General features: G+C 38.2%; 1 protein-coding gene across 2 annotated transcripts; it reads right to left on the bottom strand.

The window, feature by feature from the left end:
- Nucleotides 1–237: 237 nt before the first annotated feature.
- On the bottom strand, nt 238–18,980 carry WBP2 (WW domain binding protein 2). 2 transcript variants are annotated; one of them, XM_063293068.1, is made up of 8 exons: nt 18,846–18,977; nt 15,800–15,908; nt 14,453–14,588; nt 9,116–9,208; nt 8,097–8,237; nt 7,456–7,575; nt 3,569–3,645; nt 238–2,371 (listed from the first exon to the last, which is right to left on the bottom strand). In XM_063293068.1, the coding sequence occupies exons 1-8, from the start codon at nt 18,902–18,904 to the stop codon at nt 2,318–2,320; spliced, it is 789 nt and encodes a 262-aa protein (XP_063149138.1). In that variant the 5' UTR covers nt 18,905–18,977; the 3' UTR covers nt 238–2,317. The 2 variants fall into 2 exon arrangements, with proteins under 2 accessions (XP_063149138.1, XP_063149137.1); XM_063293067.1 differs by lacking the exon at nt 3,569–3,645 and having other exon boundaries at nt 18,846–18,980.
- Between the last annotated feature and the right edge of the window lie 2,299 nt (nt 18,981–21,279).

Genomic DNA, 21,279 nt, shown 5'->3' with positions numbered 1-21,279 from the left:
TCTACTGGAAAATGTGCATGCATTTCCACAGCTGACTTTCAAAGAACATCTAAACATAACCCAGGTCATTTTCTGATACAAAGGGAATTACCCAGCTCACAGGATAGGTAAAAGCCACAGAGGACTTAGAAGCATTCTTCACCTACCATCCCTTCCATATCAAGGCCTGTGAAGAATGCACAGCTGCAACTGAATTACTTGCCCTCCTGAAACATGTTGACCCATTGAACAAAGATATATGATGTCATGTATTTATTTCACAGTCTTAGCAAATCAAAAGACAGCATCGCATTCAAGAGAACCATTTCACATCCATAATGTATTAACAGAACTTCTTCAAAATACATACTAATTTTTAACATAACGATTTTGTTACATCACTGTCATTTAAATAGCAAATCTAGGGAAAAAATGCATGGCTTTTTTTAGAATATATATTATAGTTCAGCTAGAAACCATTTGAAAAACCATACTAAAGACAAAGTATGCCAGTCTGTCTGCAGACTTAGAGTTATTAGTTAGATGGTGTTTCAACTTTTGCTGGAAAGTGCTCTGCAACACTTTCGCTGAAAAAGCATCTGAACTGAATTTGCATGCTACAGTACTTCCACACTGAACTGAGGTGGCTGTCTCAGTTTTACAGCTGTGTAGCAAAGTGCTTAGAATAATGCAAACAGGGACATAAATAAGTCTGTTTGTTCATCTCTTGAATTTCACAAATTTCAGTAATAGTGAAATACTTTGCTAAGTCAGGGAAGCAAAAACCAAGCACTGTAGAAGCATGCAGAAAAACTATCCTGTTCTGCCCGTTGTTACTGGATGCTGTGTTTTGCCTCAGGACAAATCTGCAGCAAATGTCAGGAAGCAGGCGGTATCTACTGCTGAGTGGGAGAGTGCAGTCATGCGCCCAAAGCTGGAATTAACTGGTGTTGCTTCAAACACTACCTGGAACCTGGAAGTAACAGCGAAAGGAGGTCCAAGTTTTTTTGTATTGGCAGTACTGAAAATGGCAATTTCGAGTACTTTTATTATCACAAACAGTAGGGAAATATGGTTTTATAATAGTTCTATATCCATTTCATTTCAGTAGTAAATCAGATGCAAGGTTAAAGAATGAAGAGTAGATTTTCACTGATTTAGACACATGAGGGGATGCCAGCACTTGGATTTCAAGTGTTCTGATAAAAGTTTCCAAAATCTTTGGAAGCCATATGTCTAAAGAGCTACTGCCATAGAAAATTCCTAAAACCCTGCCTTATACCCCCCAATATTTTGTTCCTAGAAAAAAAATTGTGTCATTGTGATTTGTGTATGGCATTTTACTGATAAGAATTGTACTTGAGGAAACAGGAAATATGGAAAACCCTACAAAGCTCTGACTTTTTTTAACACAGCCTTTGAATTTGTCAAGTTAAACCAAAGAGTTACTGGATTAAAAGATAATCCTGATGTTTACCACACGTAGAGAGTGATGGCTGAACACCATAAAAAAGAAATCTGTTGCTTCAAGTTGCAATACACTCAAAATTAAAGGAATAAAATCTATGCAAGAAATAAACTAAACACGTAAATATGTTTACATATGAGTATCTTCTTTTTAGAAACTGTATCAGCTACTAGGATGATCAACCATTTGGTAAAATCAACTACCCTGTTAACTATGGAGGTTTCCTGGATAGAACTAAGAAGCCATCACTTTGTTAACGTAAAACCTAAAGAGCCAAGGTATTAAGGGAATAGGCAAGAATGTCCGTAATGTGAGGCATTTGTGCCACCATACATGCATCTTGTGGAATAAATGGCAGAAAATTCCATTGTCGAAGTAGAACCAAATGTCTAGTACATGCCATTAAATCTGTCAGAAGATCAGTGCGTTTCCTTGGTCATAGAATGGCAGGGTTCATGCAACCAAGAATCGATCAAAAGATCATAGAGTTAATTTTCTTCTGAAGCTTCACTGTGTAAGCGCTGGACATCACCTAAAATATCAACACCTACCAAATTCAATAGTTGTTGATAAGTTTCAGCTGAAGTAGTCTTTATTCAAAAAAGAATGTTCCCCGGGACAATTAAAATGTGGGATGGGAAAAAAATTTCTTCATTATGTCATACAGAGGAGAACAATATATTAAGTGTCTATGCACTGCCAATCCAGGAAAATGTTAGAAATGCTTTCCTACTGGCACATGTATCTACCATTTCTGTCCATGAGAGATACATGTACTGGGGGGAGACAAGGTGGCTCTTACCACTGTCATATCCCTAATCAATATTGAGCCATATGGCAATAAGGATGCAACATGTGACGATGGTTCCTCTACTGGGTTTTCTTGTCCTCTGGAGGAAAGTAAGGAGGTGGAGGAGGCTGGTCCTAAAATGTGGGGGGGAGAAAAAAGCAACTTCAGTTCATTATCACACATATTTCAACTGCAGAGCAATTTTTTTTTTACTTTAGATATATGACAATATATAAATTAGACCTATACTGTATGAACCATATTCTTCAACTGACAGGGAGATTTCTCTTGTACTATCATGTAATAAAAAATAAAGCTAATTTTTTGCCATCAGATCCGTTTTAGGCACTATTTATGTTTTGTCTTCTTCTACTCTTGCCTTACTGGAGTTGGGCAGTGTTAAATAAATAAATACGGCTCCCCTAATAATTAGGCTCAGGTGCTAACAGTATTCTTGTAATAGACTAATTAGTAATACATAGATGTTAAGAAGCTATTAGGAACAAGTTGGAAGATTACGTTATCTTTCTGTTTAAGACAATAGGGACATACATGGCAAGGGACCCTTGGACATGGTCTGAGGACATACATTGCAACCAACTTGCTGAAGCTAAGAAGATTTGGGTTGAGTTGGTGCCTGGGTGGAAGAGCCCTTGGGAATCCTATGAAAGCTGCTGTGAGTTCCATGATGAAAGAAGATGACACCCACAAATACTGTCAATCAAGGATGCATTAAAGGCTGCATATGTCCATGAGAGGTACAGCAAAGGCAAAAGCAAATGTGGCACTGGATTTTTTTCAAAAGCAAATCAAATCCCCCTGACAGACCCTCTGCAGAAGGGATAAACAAGATTAACTATATAATTATGGAAAAACATAATTTTCATAAACCACCCTCAGATAGTGCATCCCACCTATATACACCTGACCATCATCTATGTCTCCCTCATTCTCCTCCCCTTTCTTAAAAAATCTGAACATATATTTATGTCCCCTCGACAAATATACACATGTGGATTGGGCAGATGTGGGGGAAGCCAATGAAGCTGCAGTTGAGAAATCAGAAAGAAGGAAGTGGAGCAGGTTGGAATACAGAAAGAAGTGGAGAACACCTAGACAAATATCTAGGCAAATATACAGAGAAGAGAAAGGCAGCATTTGGGATGGTGAAATGCAACCCCCCTCCCCAAGGTTAAAGGTGAAAGGAGAAAAGAAGAGAAAAGAAAGGAGTGGTGGGTAGATACAGAGCAGAGAAATGCAGAGGGTGCATTTTGAGCTGCAACCAGGAGACATACTTTTTCACTTGCTCTAAATAAATTTTTAAAAGTTACCATGGGCATGTAGACATTATGAGGGTTGCCTGGGTTATAATAAGCACTTGCAGCAGCTTCTGCAGCCTTAGCTTCCGCTGCAAAAAAAGAAGAAGTGATTATTTGTTTAATCAGTTTATATAGCTGCCCATCTCACATATGTGACTTTAGGTAGCTTACAATAAAAATAGATAAAATTCTATAAAATATAAAAACCCATAGCAGCTGAGCATCAAACAATTATGTAAGAGCTGTTTTTGGACCTGTTGCATGGGTTCAGATAGAAAGAAATAGAGCACTGAGGTTTGGAAATAAGAGCTGGGTTTGCATATGATGCTCAGCTGCTGAGTAAAATGATTTGTTGTCTTTTGGTTTAACGTGCTTTGTATATTATGGTTTGTAAACCATGGCTTAACATGTTGTGTGAACCTAGACAGTTGTAGTTTATTCAACAAAACAGTTGTACATCATGTATGAGTCTTATGGATAACTATTAAGCTGGAAATGAGGGTTGAACATGAACGTACGAATTATCATCATACACTGGACTAGATCAAACCAAACATATCACACTGTGGTTTAATCATCTCTGTTCCAATTTTCTTGCAATTTTCACCCAAGGCTGCCATTTGTTCTTTCCAAGAGGAAAGCAATCAGCAATTCACATTCTATGAAACCCTCCAAAGTTATTCACCATACAAGGCTAAAACAAGGCAGCAGTTCCTCTCGTACGATACTTGCTTCAAAGACAGTGCTGTTGCTTTAGTGACCAATCACCATCTCACATGCAGTACTTTAGTTCAATTCCCATTTTTTCCTAAACGCATGCAGCACAAGGGAAGCACAATAACTGTACTTTCCCTTAACCACATAATGATAGGATTCTTCTGTTTCATTAAGAAGGGCTTGTTTAACCCACTTCCAACAGCAAACAGGGCACCATTCTATATTGTGTTATATAATGCTGCTTAGTCTTAAACTCAGACCTGCTGCAGGAATACGTTGCAAGAACTGTGGCCCTTCCTATTCTAAGAACCAAACTACGAATTTCCAAAGGCTACAGGCAGGGCAGAAAGCTGAAGTCTCCATGATTACTCTCTTCTCCAGGCAGATGTCTAGTTTTTGTGCGCAACAGGACAATTATACCCTGGGCCATACTGCTACTCTTCAACAATAACAGGTCAGTTGCCAAACATGGACTCCAACTCCAGGCGCTGGAGTCGCCTATAAAATTTTCTCTCTCTAGTTCTTTGCTAATAATAAATATTGTACAACAACAGTTTCCTCTTTGATTTGCAGTATTTGTCTAGAATTCCTAGCCTGTACAATCCTAGACAAGATTAAAATATTTGTGGGTTTTATGCTAATTCTTTAGAATATAAACAGTACCATATGCCGAATATTATTTATCCCTGCATTTCATGCTTTGATTACAACCTTGAGGCATTTGATAAAACTGTTCGGCAAAATAACAGGATAGAATATTAATTGTTCCAAGTTGCAATTGATGCCACTCCCTTCATTACCATATTAAGCCATCATCCATTTCAACTCTGTAATGAAGGTATCAACTATAATCATCTTAAAAATAAATAAATTGCTTAAGGAGATCACTTTGGATCTCAACAGATAGCAGTCATTAATTCTTACCCTTTGGGTGAGGTTAACATCGTTTCCTTGAATATAATATGTATAGGAATTTCAAATAAAAAAGTATATCTGCAACATATTTTCAATAATTTAATATAATATTTTGTTAATTTTTGCGGGAACCTTAAATTCTGTGGTACCTTTAAAAAAAGTTAAGTTGTCTATACAGAAGGGGTGCTGGTGGTTTTCCAGCTCTTGAATTATACTATTTTACATATCTTTGAGCTTGATCAAAATACTGGATGACTCCCCTTAGTGGAAACCCTCCTACTTCTGCTCCTCTAGAATAGTCATATATATTACATCTCTACTTAGTTGGACTGTCTTGAGATCAAAATATGATAGGTCTCAAACAGTTCTTTTTATTATTACATCAATTTATAGGAAATGACATTTTGATCCTTTTTCTACAGTAAGTTAATGACATAAGGTAATCCAGATCTCACAATTAATTTTAAAAAATCATATGGAAAAGCTGTGCAGAAGTCAGAATTTACATTCTGAATCAATTAGTAGATTAAAATGTTAATTTTTCATCATTTTTCTCTCTAAAACACAAATATCTGCCTAGTACTGCCCAATGATAATATTTACAAACACAGCATGTACCAATAACCAATTTGGGCCTAGGAGATTTTTAGCCTCAGAAACACCTAATCTGCAAATGAGCATTACGTCTTATAACAACAACAACAACAAAAGCCTATAATTACTCTTTATAAAATTCTGTTGGCGATCAGTCAATTAAATATGCAAACTTATGATTAAATGGAATTTTTAAAAAATTAGGTTCCTATGTAGCCTAGACAATGGGAAGAGGTTATACATCAATACCCAAAACTTCAAAAAATCTTACATCTTATTTAATAAAAATAAAATTTCAGACTTATTGCGACTCCACTACGCTTACACAGAAAAGACTTCAGTAATCATCATATTGCTGGAGATGCAATGCAATTAATGCTTCATTTAAACATGTCTGTACAGTGCCCTGCAATTGTTCCATTCTGGGAGTAAGTTATATGTATTAACTCAACTTTGAGACAAGATTTAATATTCTCAGGTGTTCATATTCCTTTCAACTATATTCTTGGAAATTGATACCTGGATAAAGAAAGTGGATTCTCCAAGCCCTATGTACACCTAGAAAACCTACTCTGGAAGGACAAACATTATTCTTGCAATTGCTCTATAGAGTTGATACTATTAGCAATACATGAACAGACTACTTACAGATGATAACTATGAAATATTTGTGTGTATATATATATATGTATAAGTGTGCATATACAGGATGTAGCAAGTCAGGCCCCACAGGCCAATCAAAGTAAGTTTTATTAATTTATGTTTTCAGATAAAATGTTACTGTACTGTACTTAGGAATGCTCAAAGGTCATGTGTCAAATGAGTAAGGAAGTGTTTAGAAGAAAATGGCAATCAATTCAACCATGTAATGTAATTTATATAATAAATTGTCCGCGGGGCCTGAATTTTGGTACACCTTGTATATATACACATACACCCATGAATATATGTCCCACATGCTTTTCTTTTTCTTGTCTATTTTTGTTTATTTTTGTTTGTTTATTTTTCTTTCTTTATAACTCTGTATTGTATATTATTTTTATTTGGTATTCAATTAATTAAAAAATATTATACAAAGAAGTCATGTAAATAAAGCTTGTGCTATTCTGTCTATGTAGGACCTAATCACCAGTCATCTTTACTAAAAACTCAATCCTTCCCTGGTTTACGTATGGTGAAATTTGTTGGATGTTTTGCCTCTTTGTTGATGATACACAGGGTGGACAAAACTCCTTTTTTCCTTTCTCTAGGAACTGGATTTGCAAAGCTTGGCAATAACAAAAGGCAATTCCTTTACAAATAGATTTAATTTGATGTCCTAAAAAGGAGATTAATGAAACTTCAACTGAACAATTTTTAGAATTTTTTTTTGAAATTACCAATCTTAGTTAAAATCACATCTCTTTAGCAAGGCTTTCCAAAATATGTTTTCTTTCAAAAGGGTTTTATAAGCAAAACAAATGCTGACATGCTCTGCTTAAAGCCTAGCACAGCCTTTCCAAATCTAGTGCCCTCACAATGTGTTGGTTGGGAATAAAAGAGTTGTATTCCAACATCCTGGGAAGACACAAGTTCAGGAAAGGCTGCATACGTGAATCCTGATTCAAAGGCTTTGTGCCATTCTATTATTTTTCAGAAAATTTCCTATCTTGGCCTTTGAGCAAACAACTTACCTGCTGGAGTGGTGGGAAGATCTGGGCCAGCAGCAGGTGGTTCCATAGGCCCAGGATAGGGAGGAGGTGGAAGCTGCATGTACCCCATAGCACCATCCATTGGTGGACCAGGATATAATTCTAGGACAATGGAAACAGACGGAATAAAACACTGCAAAAACCATTAGCTGAGTCAAACCACAATACTGCTGAAATTCCTTCCTCCAAGCTGGCCTTTTTAGGTATTTTAAAGAGCCCAATTTATTAAAAAATGCAGAGAATTCAGGAACTGGCATCTTATAGCATAATATGGCTCATGCCACATTCAGAGCTATTTCAGACCTATTTCTGACCAGGCTAACTGCTTCCAGCTAATCCAGATTGGCTCCCGTGTTATTACATGGAATCTGAAAACTTTAATCAACCTATGAAGACTATTGAGAAGTATTGGGACAAGGATGAATTGTCAGCCATGTATTACTCAATTGTAATTACTAAAAGTAAGTGTTTTTATGCAAACCAAATCATGCTTACACTTTACAAGGGAGTTGCCCATTTGAAAGGCAAAAATCAGGATGAAAAAGCAAGTCTTACTTGGTTTCCCTACCATGTTTCTAAATGAAACATTAATTAAAGTTTCCTTCTTCTACTTCCAAACTCACCAGGAGGTGGTGGTGGGTAAGGGTATCCTGAAGGAGGAGGAGGAGGATACATCCCATTGGTAGCAAGTGGTGGAAAGGCATAGCCCCCATTTGGCATGTATGAGTAACCATAGGCTCCATTTGGAACCTCTCCTCTTGAAGCTAGAAAACAAAGACAAGTAAGCTAATTCAACCAAGCCTACAGGATCTGTTTCAACAGCCAGAACCCATGTCTATAAGACAGTAAGTCTGGCACACATGAAGCTCACTGAGATCGCAAGAGCAACTAAATCAACATTAACAAAATTAGTAACTACAGGTCTTGCAGTCCTCTGTAACATTCCTTTAATTAATTGTGCTATATTCTTTAGTTCTGTCACCTCCTTTTCAGTGTTGGCAACACTTTGTGGAGCCTGGTGCCGTAGCGCAAAATAAAGCCTGCAGCAAGGCAACACACTTCTGGCCTTATGTTTAAAGGCCCTAACGTATCAGTTGGAAATGGAGTAGAAATACAGAGACACAGAGCAAGCAGAACTGCTTAAGTCCAGCACTGAACAAGTAAGTGGAGGAAAACACAGGATACTGCAGAAATGAAAGTTTGCTATGTCCCATGAAAGTCAATTTGGTACTAGAAAGAGTCCAGAGGCAGCACAGGGGGCCAGTGGAAAGGATTGGAAAAGTGAGTGAGAAGAAAGGCTATAATGCACAGTAAGGAGCTCAGAGAACAGAGACCTGCCAACCGATAATCTACTCGTTTATGCAACAACAGATATTAACAGCACACAGAAGACTTCCGTTGCAAGTGCTAAGCCAAGAGTGAATGTATCTACTGGGTCTCTCATGATAAAAAGAATGATCTTGAGATGATAAATACCAAAATAAGCATTTATTTTATAATTAGTTTTATACTTAACTGCCTCAACTATTTTAAGTAATCCAGGTATATATCTTGATTGGAAATGCATTTCCAGCCCTTCATCAAGCCACATCCAGATTCCTCCCCCATCAGCCCTTAGCAGAACTGCTTCTGTTATAAATACCTTGAGATGCTACTTGCAACATACGCTGTCCAAATTCAATGGCACCTCCAGCTGAGAATGTCATTTTGAATGTTGCAGATCCTTCCCAACCACCTAGTAAGATAAGATAGGTGGAAAAATTAAAATGGTCTTGTCTATTACCAGGTTATCTTTTAAGACTCCTGAGATTCAGAGAGCTCTCTCACCTTTCCAGTAAGTTTCATCCAAGGCTTTTCGAGTCATGTATGAAAGTAGCTTTGGAAAATGAGGGATGTGTTCTTCTTTTATTATATTATTATTATGGTCACACAGTCAGGCAGATGTTTTAGACTGGATTTGGCATTTTTGTGCACCTATCAAGTCCTTCCCAAGGTCCTGGGATAGGCAGATGATGTTGTTTAATAATATTAAAGGTATCGTTGCAGGATGTAAGCTGTTCCAAGTAAGGCTGACTTCTGCAATTGACTGATGGTGATTTTGTCAATGCTGATGAAAAAATCACCATCAGTCTATCATCATCATCTTCATCCTCTTATCCCACCTTTGTTTTATATAGTATGTAACTCAAGGTGGTGAACATACCTAATACTCCTTCCTCCTCTTTTCCCCACAACAACAACCCTGTGAGGTGAGCTGGGCTGAGAGGGAGGGACTGGCCCAAGGTCACCCAGCCGGCTTTCATGCCCGAGGCGGGACTAGAACGCTCAGTCTCCTGGTTTCTAGCCCAGCACCTTCACCACTACCCCAAACTGGCTCTCTACTTGTTGCTACTTTTAACAGCAGACACATGCTTTCAAACTGTGGAGCCACAAATAACCATTTTTTATTTAGATAATATAGTCTGAACTCTAGCTAATCCTAATAATCTGTGAATGTAATTTTTCTTGTCTCTACAAAAAAATATAAAGAACTCATTGGTATATAATGGCAGGGAAAATTGGGTAAAGTGTTTTTTCCATAATGGTTGAGCAAAATACTGCTCAGAATACCAAAGTGAAATTGAGTAATGTATATACAATGTCACAGGGAGATGGATTTAAACAACAAAAAAGATACGTGCCTTCAAAAGTCATCAAAGGCCAAAAAAGAAAAGAACAACAATAATTTGCAAACAACATCATCACATAGATTAAATTTGTTGAGTCAGCCAGGGCAAATCTGATCTGTTAAAATATCTTCACAACTACTCTTCAGATAGCCATATGTCAATCTAGAATGGCAACCATATGAAGTGAAATTAAAAAGAAATATGATTTTATCTGGGCTAAAAAAATGATATGGATTATAGTAACAATATAGAACTGTAGGATTGGAAAGAGACCACCAAACATATCATCAATGTGGTCCTCCTGAACTCCAGGGCTAGGACTGACAACGCGGTGTTCGTTTGGTGGCTCAGGCAGGTCCTCGGAGCGCCCAGATATTCTCTGGCGGAAGGAGATTTCAAGGAAATATTCCCTGTGTCCTCTGCACCGCTGCCCCTTGCCAGAGGATCATGAAATGGTGTTCCAGCGACTGAACAGTGAGTGATCAGCTGAGAGGTGGGATTGCCATCTCTTCCAAGCCATGTTGAAGCCGGAAAACAGATATTAACTCCAACCACCCCACTTCTAAAATCACCTGTTTTTGAACTATTGAATTTAAAGAGGCTTTCTCCAGTACAGAAATATTGATTCTCTTGGTTGAACTTCCATTATTTTTGGGATCTTTTTTTTGTATGTTATAACTGCTTTAAAGGATTAAAGTTTGAGCAAGGAAGCTGAAAGTTGAACTACTTTAGTAATTTTTTTTAAGGGAATAAATGTTGTAAGTATTTTCTATTTTTTATTTTTAAACTTTTTAAGTACTAAAAGATTTTGTTGGAATTGGGACTGGTTTTGTTTTTTTTAATCACTGTGGGAAAGTATCTGCTGTTTTTTGAAGTTGGGATTGGCTACTTTCTTTAAATATCGATAGAGGACAACTTATCAGTATTTCAGAATAATTACGTTAAAATATGAAATAATGTGAAAAAAGATATGTTAAGATGGGAAAAACTGCAACTGTCTCTTATGGGGAGAATATCTGTGATTAAGATGAATGTTTTATCTAGAATGTTTATTTATTTATTTATATTTCAAATTTCCATCACCGCCCATCTCCCCCAAAAAGGGGACTCTGTTGTTTCTCTTTCAGACTATACCAATCTTGACAACAGATTTACCATTCAAACAATGGCAGAAGGATATCTCTAAGTTCATTTGGAAAGGCAAGAAACCAAGAATTAAATATAAATTGCTACAAGATGCCAAAGAACAAGGAGCTTTGGGTTTACCTGATTTAAAATTGTATTTTGATGCCTGTTGTTTGCTTTCGAGGAAGGAATGGATAATTTTGAAGAACAGGAATTTATTGCAACTTGAAGGACATGAATTGAGATTTGGGTGGCATGCCTATTTGTGTTATGATAAAGTTAATAAAAATTTTAAAAACCATTTTGTTAGGAGTGCCATAATGAGGGTTTGGAATAAATATAAAACAAGACTGTCTCCTAATGTACCATTGTGGTTGTCACCTCATGAAGCATTTGTTAGAAGAGAAAATGTGGGAAGAACAAGTTGACTACATTATAAAGATTTGTTAAACTTTGAAGAGGGTGAACCTAAGCTTAAATCAAGGGAACAGTTAGAGTTGGAAGGTTTTGCATGTCATTGGTTCACATATGCGCAATTGTCAGAACATTTTAAAGTGAATGAAAAGAATTTTAAATTTGTCAATGAAACAACTCAATTTGAAATGGAACTCTGTATGAATGATGAACATGCTATTACAAATATGTTGTTACAGATGCATTTAGAAGATGAACAAGTTAAAGAATGTATGATTAAATGGGCTAAGAATTTTGGATATATTATGTAGGAGCAATCCATAGGGTTTTCATTGGCACGTTTTCGGGAGCAGATTGCCAGGCCTTGCTCCCTAGTCTGTTCTTTGTCTGGAAGCTCTGCTGAAACCTGCCCACCATGGGTGTCCCTTTTGGTAGTAGAACTACTGGTGGGATAGCCTCCAGCATCATAGCAACACGCAAGCCACCACTGTGTGACAAACTGACAGACGGGTGGTGGAACAGTCAGGCATACAGCGCAAGACCGAACAGCATTTTGTTCTGTTATACATAGGGTCACCAAGAGTCATAAACAACTTGACAGCAACTAACAACAACAACATCTTGGAGCAATGGGAGAACATGTGAAACAAAGGTTTGAAATTTACTTTGAATTATAACTTAAAAGAGAATTTTTATAAAATGGTGTATCGTCGTTACTTAACTCCTGATAAGTTGTCAGAAATGTATAATGGAGTAACTATTGTTTGTTAGAAATGTTCTCTTGGCGAAGGAACTTTTTATCATCTTTGGTGGACGTGTGAGAAGGCCAAAAAAGTTTGGGATCAAATATGTGTTAATATGCGAAAGATCTTTAAAGTGGACTTACAAAAAAACCCCAGAACTGTTTCTCTTGGGATTGATGGAGAAGCAGCTTGAGAAACAACATGGGACTTTGCTTTTATACACGATTACAGCAGCAAGACTTTTATATGCACAAGGATGGAAAGAACCACAAATTCCTATAGTAGAGGAATGGCTGATTAAATTGATGGAACTGGCCCAAATGGCAAAGTTAACAGCATTGGTAAGAGAAAATACCGTGTATGGATTTGTTGCTATTTGGCAATCACTTTTAGACTATTTGCTTGTGTCAGAAAAAATGAAGTTTTGATTTTGGGTTTTAATGATTAAATGGTTTGATTTGATAGAAATCATGATACTACGGTTTAACTAATAATAAGAGATTGTATTTGTAAATGCATTCATATCTGTATAGGAGAAGGTCGGAAGTCACTTTCCGTTTCTGTTTTCTGTGTGTTTTGAACTTTTATCGTTTTTCTTTTTTCTTTAGTCCTGTACTCTATCTTTTCTATATTCTATATTTTGTATTTTAACTATACTCTGAAAATTAATAAAGTTCTATTAAAAAAAAGAATCCTGCTATAGATTAATGACCTCTCTGGGATCTCTATGACCCAGAATGCTGTTTGTCATAAGCCATTTTATGAAGTTCAGTGGCTGATTTAGCTTTACTATCAGAAATACAGGAGGTGAGAACCATTTTTTGGTGACATCTTGCTTCTTTATACTTAATGAAAATAGATAATGAGTGTGGTCAATGTTTTCCTTAGAGTTTTGGTCTAAACAAATACTGTAGATGTTTCCATACCCTGCATTATATTTTTTTTCCTCATACTTCTAGTTGAGCTCAACTGTTTGTAAAGAGGAGGGGGAGCCATTCAAGGGAAATCCTATCTCAAGATAAATAAAAATATTAAAAAATTCAAAATTAAAATGAATAAAAATTTGAAATACAAAACATGAATGCATATTTTGTACTCATACAAACAATGAGTACAATACTGGAGTTTTCACAAAATTATATATATGTATTTTGCAAGATGAGAACAGGAGAGAGAGAATTGAATGGGAACAATATAGGTGGACTTGGGGGTACCCCTCTCATCATTTCAATGTACTATGAAAGACCATTCACCTCTTTGGCAAGGAAGCACATAGACTTCTTTAGCATGGAAACTTTGGTTTAATCATGACTGCTGAGATAAACATACTTATCTGGTCTTTCATTATAAATGAAGTAGCAAGAAAAATATTCACCCTCAGAACATGTCACCCATATTTGTTATTATAATGGACAATGATTCTAAGCATTTCACTAGCATGAAGTAATTACAGTACAGGTAGTCCTTGACTCACGACCACGATTGGGACAAGAACTTAAGTTTCTAAGCAATGCGGTCATTAAGTGAGGCATCATAGGACTGCACCTGATTTTACAACCTTTTGCCATGGTCGTTAAGTGAATCACCATGGTCAGTAAGCGAATCATGTGGTCAGTAAGCAAATCCAGCTTCCCCCATTGATTTTGCCTGTTGGAAGCTGGTTGAGAAAGTCACAAATGGTGATCATGTGACCCCAGGATGCTGAAACCATCATAAATACATGCTGGTTACCAAGCACCCAAATTTTGATCACGTGACTGTGAGGATGCTGTGACGGTCATAAGTGTGGAGACTGATCGTAAGTCATTTTTTTCAGTGCTGTTGTAACTTCAAACAGTCGCTAAACAAATGGTTGTAAGTCGAGGACTACCTGTACCCACAATTCATTTGTTACTTTTTTTGGAAAGTAAATTAAGATGAATTCACAGTTCATTGCAAAGATGACATAGCAGCACAATCACAATGGTTTATAAATTGATTTTTGTAAAAATAACATAAACCAAATGCCAAAAACACAATGGTACTTACCTCCTGCCTCTGCTTTTACTATACCCTTGATGTAATTTGCTCCAAACACAGGTTGCTTAATTTCACATTCTTTCATTAAATAAAAGGGCATCATGAAAGACTGCATTGGATCTTTTCCCTTAGATACAAAAATAACCTGCAGGCAAAATAAGTACAGATCTTTAATGTGTAGAATCAGAAAAAGAAACTACTAGAGATCATTGCTGCACACTATAACCGGAAAATCTCAAATGATACTCTGAAACTAACGCTTCAGTTAATGCTTCCAAAGTCTTAGGAAAAATAGCAACAAGCCATTCACTGAACTGATATTATGAAGCAGCAATATTAATCTACCTATTTCTAGATAGCTTCAAAATTCCCAAGTAGCTTAATTGATGCATTAATCATAGTGCTTGAAATACCCACATGTCCATGTACTTTCAAGTTACAGAAGCAATTCACCCATTCCATCACCTCTTTTTTACTAGCCCCAGCTTTCCCCACCAAGATCATTCTAGTACTGCTTGGTACCACAACTGAGAATACTCAAACTAGCCAGGGGAAATGAAAACTCAACTCATCACGAAGCTCAGGGGAAAAAGGCACTGCAAAAATCATGCCATGTGTTACAGGACCAAATCTTTCCTGTACATCCTCAGCCATTGCTACATTTTGCCTAGAAGATACGAACCTCAAATCATGGGCAAACAGGAACAGAAAATGACAAGAAAGGACAAGGCCAGCCTTACAAGTACCACCTTCGCTGCTCCTGTTTTACAGTTAAACTCATGTTATGTTTCTTTTCATTTGGCTTTTGGGCTTACTACACATACAAATTTCAAATGTCAGCCACATTAATACAAAGTTTAAATGCAATTACCCAGTTTCTAACAGAAGGGACTATATTAATATGGGTTCTCCCATATCAATATAGTTAAACCAGAATAGAGAAGGACTAGATTTTCCAGAGAGAATTATCGCTGGTTTTAGGATGTTGTTTTCTTTCCAAAAGGGACGCGGTGGCGCTGCGGGTTAAACCGCTGAGCTGTCGATCGGAAGGTTGGTGGTTCGAAACCGCGCGGCGGGGTGAGCTCCTGCTGCTCGTCCCAGCTCCTGCTCACCTAGCAGTTCGAAAACATGCAAATGTGAGTAGATCAATAGGTACCGCTTCGGCGGGAAGGTAACGGCGTTCCGTGTCGCCATGCTGGCCACATGACCCGGAAGTAACAACGCCGGCTCCAAGGCTTAGAAACGGAGATGAGCACCGCCCCCTAGAGTCAGACACGACTGGACTTTACGTCAAGGGAAACCTTTACCTTTACCTTTCTTTCCAAGGGTGCATGTAAATACACACTGCTGACTTACTCGATATGGAGTCATGAAGACACTGCCTTTCTTGGTCCCTTTGAAAGCATCTGGTATATGTTCCATATCATGGAATGTCATTTCAATGTGCTCGTAATTCATCAAGATGCTATACTCAAACAAAAGAGACATCAGATAGTAAGATTTATTCTCTAGTAATTCTTTTACGTCTAGGATGGACAATATGAGGTTTAACACCAGTCACACAATAGTTCAACAAATGCAAGCAGGCACACCATGATTATCAGTGAGGTTGTCAGCAACCCCTTTTGTTGAAAAAACATGAACATGAGAATCACCACCAAAAAAGAAGCCAATGTTACTCAGCATGAATAATGCCAAAGGCAGCATTCTTAACACAGCCAGAGCTACTATGCATGAAATGGCATAATTCAGTAAAATGCATATGTTATTTATTCCATATCCCACCCAATTATATTACTGTGGCAGCAATAACGAAGAATTCCACCTGTCACTTGGCCAGAACTGTTATTTCAATGCATGTATTTTCCACAGTCTGCATCAAGATGGAACTTCAGCTCTCCTAGTCTTCTGCTCTTCCACAGGGTTGAGGGGAAAAGATCCTATCAACCCTTTTCAGTATATGTTCCTGAGTGCTGCAGAAATGAAACTGATATGCTCTTAGAGTACCATCTACTCTATAATCTTTATCTAATGGCTTTAAAGTAAGACTTCAGCCAGATGATTTTTTAATCTTTTAGTGCTAAAATCATATTCTTGTTCTTTCATATGCTCTCTCTTCTAGGTTCTGCAGTTTCCAATGAAGAAACATATACAGGAAACTTTGTAACATGAGGGTATTCATACACGCTGCCACTTCCAGGATGCAACTGCTTGTTTGACAATGGAAGAACAAGAAATGGGGTGAGCATGTTCAGATGAGAAGAGCAGACATGGTGGTAGAATATACTATTTCATAATGCCCACATGGTATCAATAAGCCTTCTTATTGGACAAAATTATTATAAGGCACTTTATGGCATAAACTCTTTCCTATTGTGGAAATGTATATAACACTCTTTTTTTCGGTACAGCATTCCCAATATATAAACTGGCAATAAGAATAGTAGTACTGGTAGTAATTTAATTTTCAACTTGGCAAGATAAGAACCCAGTATCAATGATTTCCCCATTTAATTCCTTTAGAAAAATCATCAAAGGCTATATGAAATGTAAAAAGCTATTCAAGCACGCAGACATGGAGAAATCCTGCATTATATTATTTACTCTGTGAAGGAAAGGGATGGAGGCCAGGAGTCACTGTTTCTCAGTTGCTGCTGCAGCCTTGTGAAGTACCTTCCCCTTAGAATTAAAGCTTCTCTCACCCCTTCTTACCTTTGGGAAACTATCAAAGACGGAACTTTGCCAAACTTTATTTCTATCTTTAATTTACATTACTTTCAATTACTCATATTAATGGTTGATACTAAGTTATTTGGTTTTGCTAAGATTAGTTGTATTTACTTTTCATTATCACTATAATTTATCCTTTTGATTACTATGGGTTGTTTCAATTTATTTATATAAATATGGAATAACTTCTGTTATGGGTGTTTTTGATGATTATAAAATTTCATGATTCAGCAGTATATAAGTAGAATAAATAATGTTATAAATATATGAGGAGTAGTTATGACAAACTGGAATATAGCAGAAATCACAAAGTAATTTGGAATATTTACCTGTGTCAGCTTTCCAAAGCTGAAGTATGATGCTGCTATACATTCTGTAATTCCTAGTCCCCTCAATATTACATTTACAAATGTAGTTTTGCCACTAAATGTCACTGTCAATGTTCCAGCTTTTACTCCTTTGTTCTCTGAATTTTACCATGTACTCCTCCAATTATGTCTTCTCTGCTCCAACTGGTATTCCTTCCAACTTCTTTCTACAAATGAGTGTGTGTGGAAATTGTGATCTTTACACTGATCCTTGAGGAGGCTTGCCTCTTTTAACTTGCCAACTGCTCAGATTTGTGCATATGCCAACAATGGAAAAAGGTATCTACTGATAATTACTACTGGTGATATCATCCTGCTACAGGACAAAGGGAATAAGAAAGAAATCTTATCATTTGTTTCAAAGTATCTTCATGGGAAATGAGGGAAGAAATTAAAGAGTCTGTGGAAACAAAAAAGAAATACTCTCTGCACAAAATTTTTCAAGCTGAGGATATTTAGGATAATATGTCATCCTCAGGACAAGTTCTACTGCACACAATTCTTAGTTGATTTTCCATTGTTAGCTGTTTTTTTTTTTTAAAAACCCCTTATTATGCCTTCAGCCACACAAAAGCTGAGATCAATCTTTAATTTCCAGAAAAATGGCTATTTTGCAGCACAACAGAAAGGGTTATGGTACCCTAAGGACTACCCTATTTATTATAGTGTAATGATTTATTAACGACAGCTCATTTCATCAGATGCATGGTGGCAAATGCATTTGTGAAACAGCCTTCCCCAATTTTTGATCCTACAGATGTGTTGGGACAGTAACTCCCAGCACCTGCACGACTGTGGTACTCGAAATTCCGGGAGCTGCCATCCCAAATCGTCTACTGTAGGAGGATGCCAAGTTGGGGAAGGTGGACACAAAGGGGAGGAAAAAAGGTCGAAGCAGGAAGAAAACACGAGAGAAAGGCCCGCCCTATTTGTGGCATCCTAATAAAACAAACAAAGCGTCATGGCCTGAATCTGCCGCTATACCAGACAGCGTAAGCGCGTGTTAGTATGCCACGAAGCTCCCAAGGCAAGGCTCCCAATGCCTTGCCTTGGGAGCAGACATCGAGTGGGGCTCCTAGGCCGGTCCAGCAGGCTCCCGGCCACTTGGTGGGAAGGGGCAAGAAAAGGGGCGCGCCGGGCGGGCGGAATGGGACGGGGAACTTCCTCTCCCCGCCCCCGGAGGCGGGGCAGCTGCGAAAGGGCGGGGTCCCCGGGAGTCAGGACGCGGGGAGTGAAGGGGGAAGCGCCGCTGACGCAGTATGCTCGGACCGGACCCCACGGGCCGCAAACACCGCCCGCAGTACCTTTCGCTGTTATTGACGATGACGCCGCCTCCCTCCACATGGTTCCTGTTCAGCGCCATGGCCGCTAAGCACCTGCCGACTCTCTGCCCAACACCCGCTGGACTGAGGGACTCTAGCCCTTAAAGCGGCTCCTCGCAAGTTCTGCGAACGACTTCCGGCGTAGAGGAGCTCTAGGCAACGCAGAGAACAGGAAGAGAACTAAAGCAACGGTGCGATGCCAAGGCATGATGGGAAATGTAGTTCGTTGTTGGAAGGAGGTTGCTTTTGGCCGATTGCTGTAAAATTTGCAGAAAAGTGGGAGGGGTGGAGTTTCCAATCACGAGTTCTTGTCTGTACATAACATTATTAGATAAATACACTGGATTCCATTCACAAGTTTGTTGTTGTTTATTCATTCGGTCGCTTCCGACTCTTCGTGACTTCATGGACCAGCCCACGCCAGAGCTTCCTGTCGGTCGTCAACAGTTAATGCCTCAGTAAACTTAACAGTGTAATGCCCGAATAATGTTTAAAGTTACATAATGCTAGTGTTTTGAAGTTTTGCTAAGTAGGTAGTTTCAGATTCTGACAGTACTTACTTTAGATATTTACTTCCCTTCATTAAACTATCCCTAGCTTATTTTGGGTCACTCCTGGTTATTTTGGTGAGTGGATCCTTTTTGGACTTCTGCAAAAAACTTACTGATGGACAACGCTCATGACCTGATGCAAAAGTAAAAGGCAAGCACATCCATATGAGATAATGGAGGTTGCCTGAAGGCTCAGAAGCTAACACGTACAGAAAGATAGGGCGTCTTGCAACTCCAGATCCATTGGAAGGGTACCGAGTACCTGAACCTATTTCTGTTAAATGGGCACTTTTAACAGAAGTTGTGCTGGCTGGGGATTTCTGAAAGTTGAAGTCCACACATCTTAAAATTGCCAAGGTTGAGGAACACTGGCTTATTCTGTTAGGACCCCATCTAGCCATTAAGAGCTGCAAGAATGATTTTCTGAAGATGTACCTTTTGTCAGAGACTCATTTATCTGGCACATAAGGAGAGAGTTTATTCCTGTGTTGCTTCCAGACAGTAGAATATGTTCCTTCTTCCTTTATAAAGACAGTCCAGGTGCATTTCTAACCAGACTCTTATGAATTAATGCTTCCATTGGTTTTAATGTATACTTTTGAATTTCTATTAGTTTCTGTTTTGTTTTGTATTGTATTCTGGATTTTGCTTAATTGCTAGATGCTCTCAGTGCTCAAATAAAAAGATGTAAATAAATAATTTATTTCAATTTCTTTGGCTCGTTCCATTTTTTTCCGGAACCCATCCTGTGGTTTATGCATAACTAAGGTGTAGTTTGTCACTCATTCACAGTTGCTTAGTCATGTGAATTATGATTTTCAGCTCCCATTAATTCCTATGTGCATTCCTACCCTTCCTTAAAGGGGCCCTCCATCCACAGTATCCACAACAATTTGGCATTGTTGCCACATCCTCCTCCTTGCACAGCCAAACTGACTTTCTTCTGTCTTGTCTGTAGTGAGCAGGCAAAAGGCAAACATTCTGTTATGTCTTTCTGACATTTTGAGAGAATGTAGACGCAGATCATTTTCTGATTCACAGGAAGTTTTGTCTGTTGCCTGAACTGGAATCTCTCAGGAAATCCTATCAGGAAACCCTGTCTTCATCCTTTTAGTCAGTTTCACAACCTCTCTAAAAAGCACTAGCTTGATTTCTCCTGCTTCTACAAGCAGCTTGTGCTGTAGCCTTGCCTTACCCCACTTCACAGCATCTGGGGCTAAGTTAGTCTTTGCCTCAGACTTACACAGAGACTACACACTGGAACTTCCAACTATGGTTGCAACAGTTGCAATGTCTGGCTGCAAAACTATAGTGCTAGCCCATCGTTGTAAATTTTAATGAGAAGCAAAGAATTGTATCTTGACAAGCAGGCAGACTTTTCCTCATACCAACAGCTCAGCTCAAGATATTTTGCATAATGTCTCACACAGTATGGGGATGGACCTAAACATACAAAGCGGGTGCTCCAAGCAATCAATCCCCCTTCTGTATGGAACAGGACTGAGGGGATTTTTGTTACTGCAGGGCCTTAAGTAGCTTGCAGGTGGGTGATGCCACTGACTGACTGACAATTTTTGCATCTGCTGTTGGTTAGTTGGAAGGACTACTGAGCAGTTCATGGTATTTCCTGCCAGTGTGCAGTGTTAAAGTTGGGAGAAGAAAAGATGCTGATTTTAAAATGGTGGAGGGGAAATGGAGGCTTGCGGAAATGCTTTTAGTATGACCCATGAATTTATTTTGAAATTGTATTTAAATTGTTTTTAATTATTTTTATTTAAAAACCCAGTTTCTCCGACTTCAACCTGCTTGCACTCCCGAGTGCAGAACCTGGACATGGAACTGCTATCTAGGGAAGAAATTCAATG

This window comes from Candoia aspera, chromosome 2 (genome assembly GCF_035149785.1).
Source record: "Candoia aspera isolate rCanAsp1 chromosome 2, rCanAsp1.hap2, whole genome shotgun sequence".
NCBI lineage: Eukaryota > Metazoa > Chordata > Lepidosauria > Squamata > Boidae > Candoia > Candoia aspera.
The sequence above is the reverse complement of the archived record's forward strand: the minus strand, read 5'-3'. Positions and strand labels throughout refer to the sequence as shown.

Coding starts and splice junctions, on each gene's coding strand:
- WBP2 (XM_063293067.1), bottom strand. CDS start 18,904: ATGGCGCTGAACAGGAACCATGTGGAGGGAGGCGGCGTCATCGTCAAT. Junction 14,589..15,799: donor TCTTCATGACTCCATATCGA/GTAAGTCAGCAG, acceptor TTTTGCCTGCAG/GTTATTTTTGTATCTAAGGG. Junction 7,576..8,096: donor TTACCCACCACCACCTCCTG/GTGAGTTTGGAA, acceptor CCATTGTCCTAG/AATTATATCCTGGTCCACCA.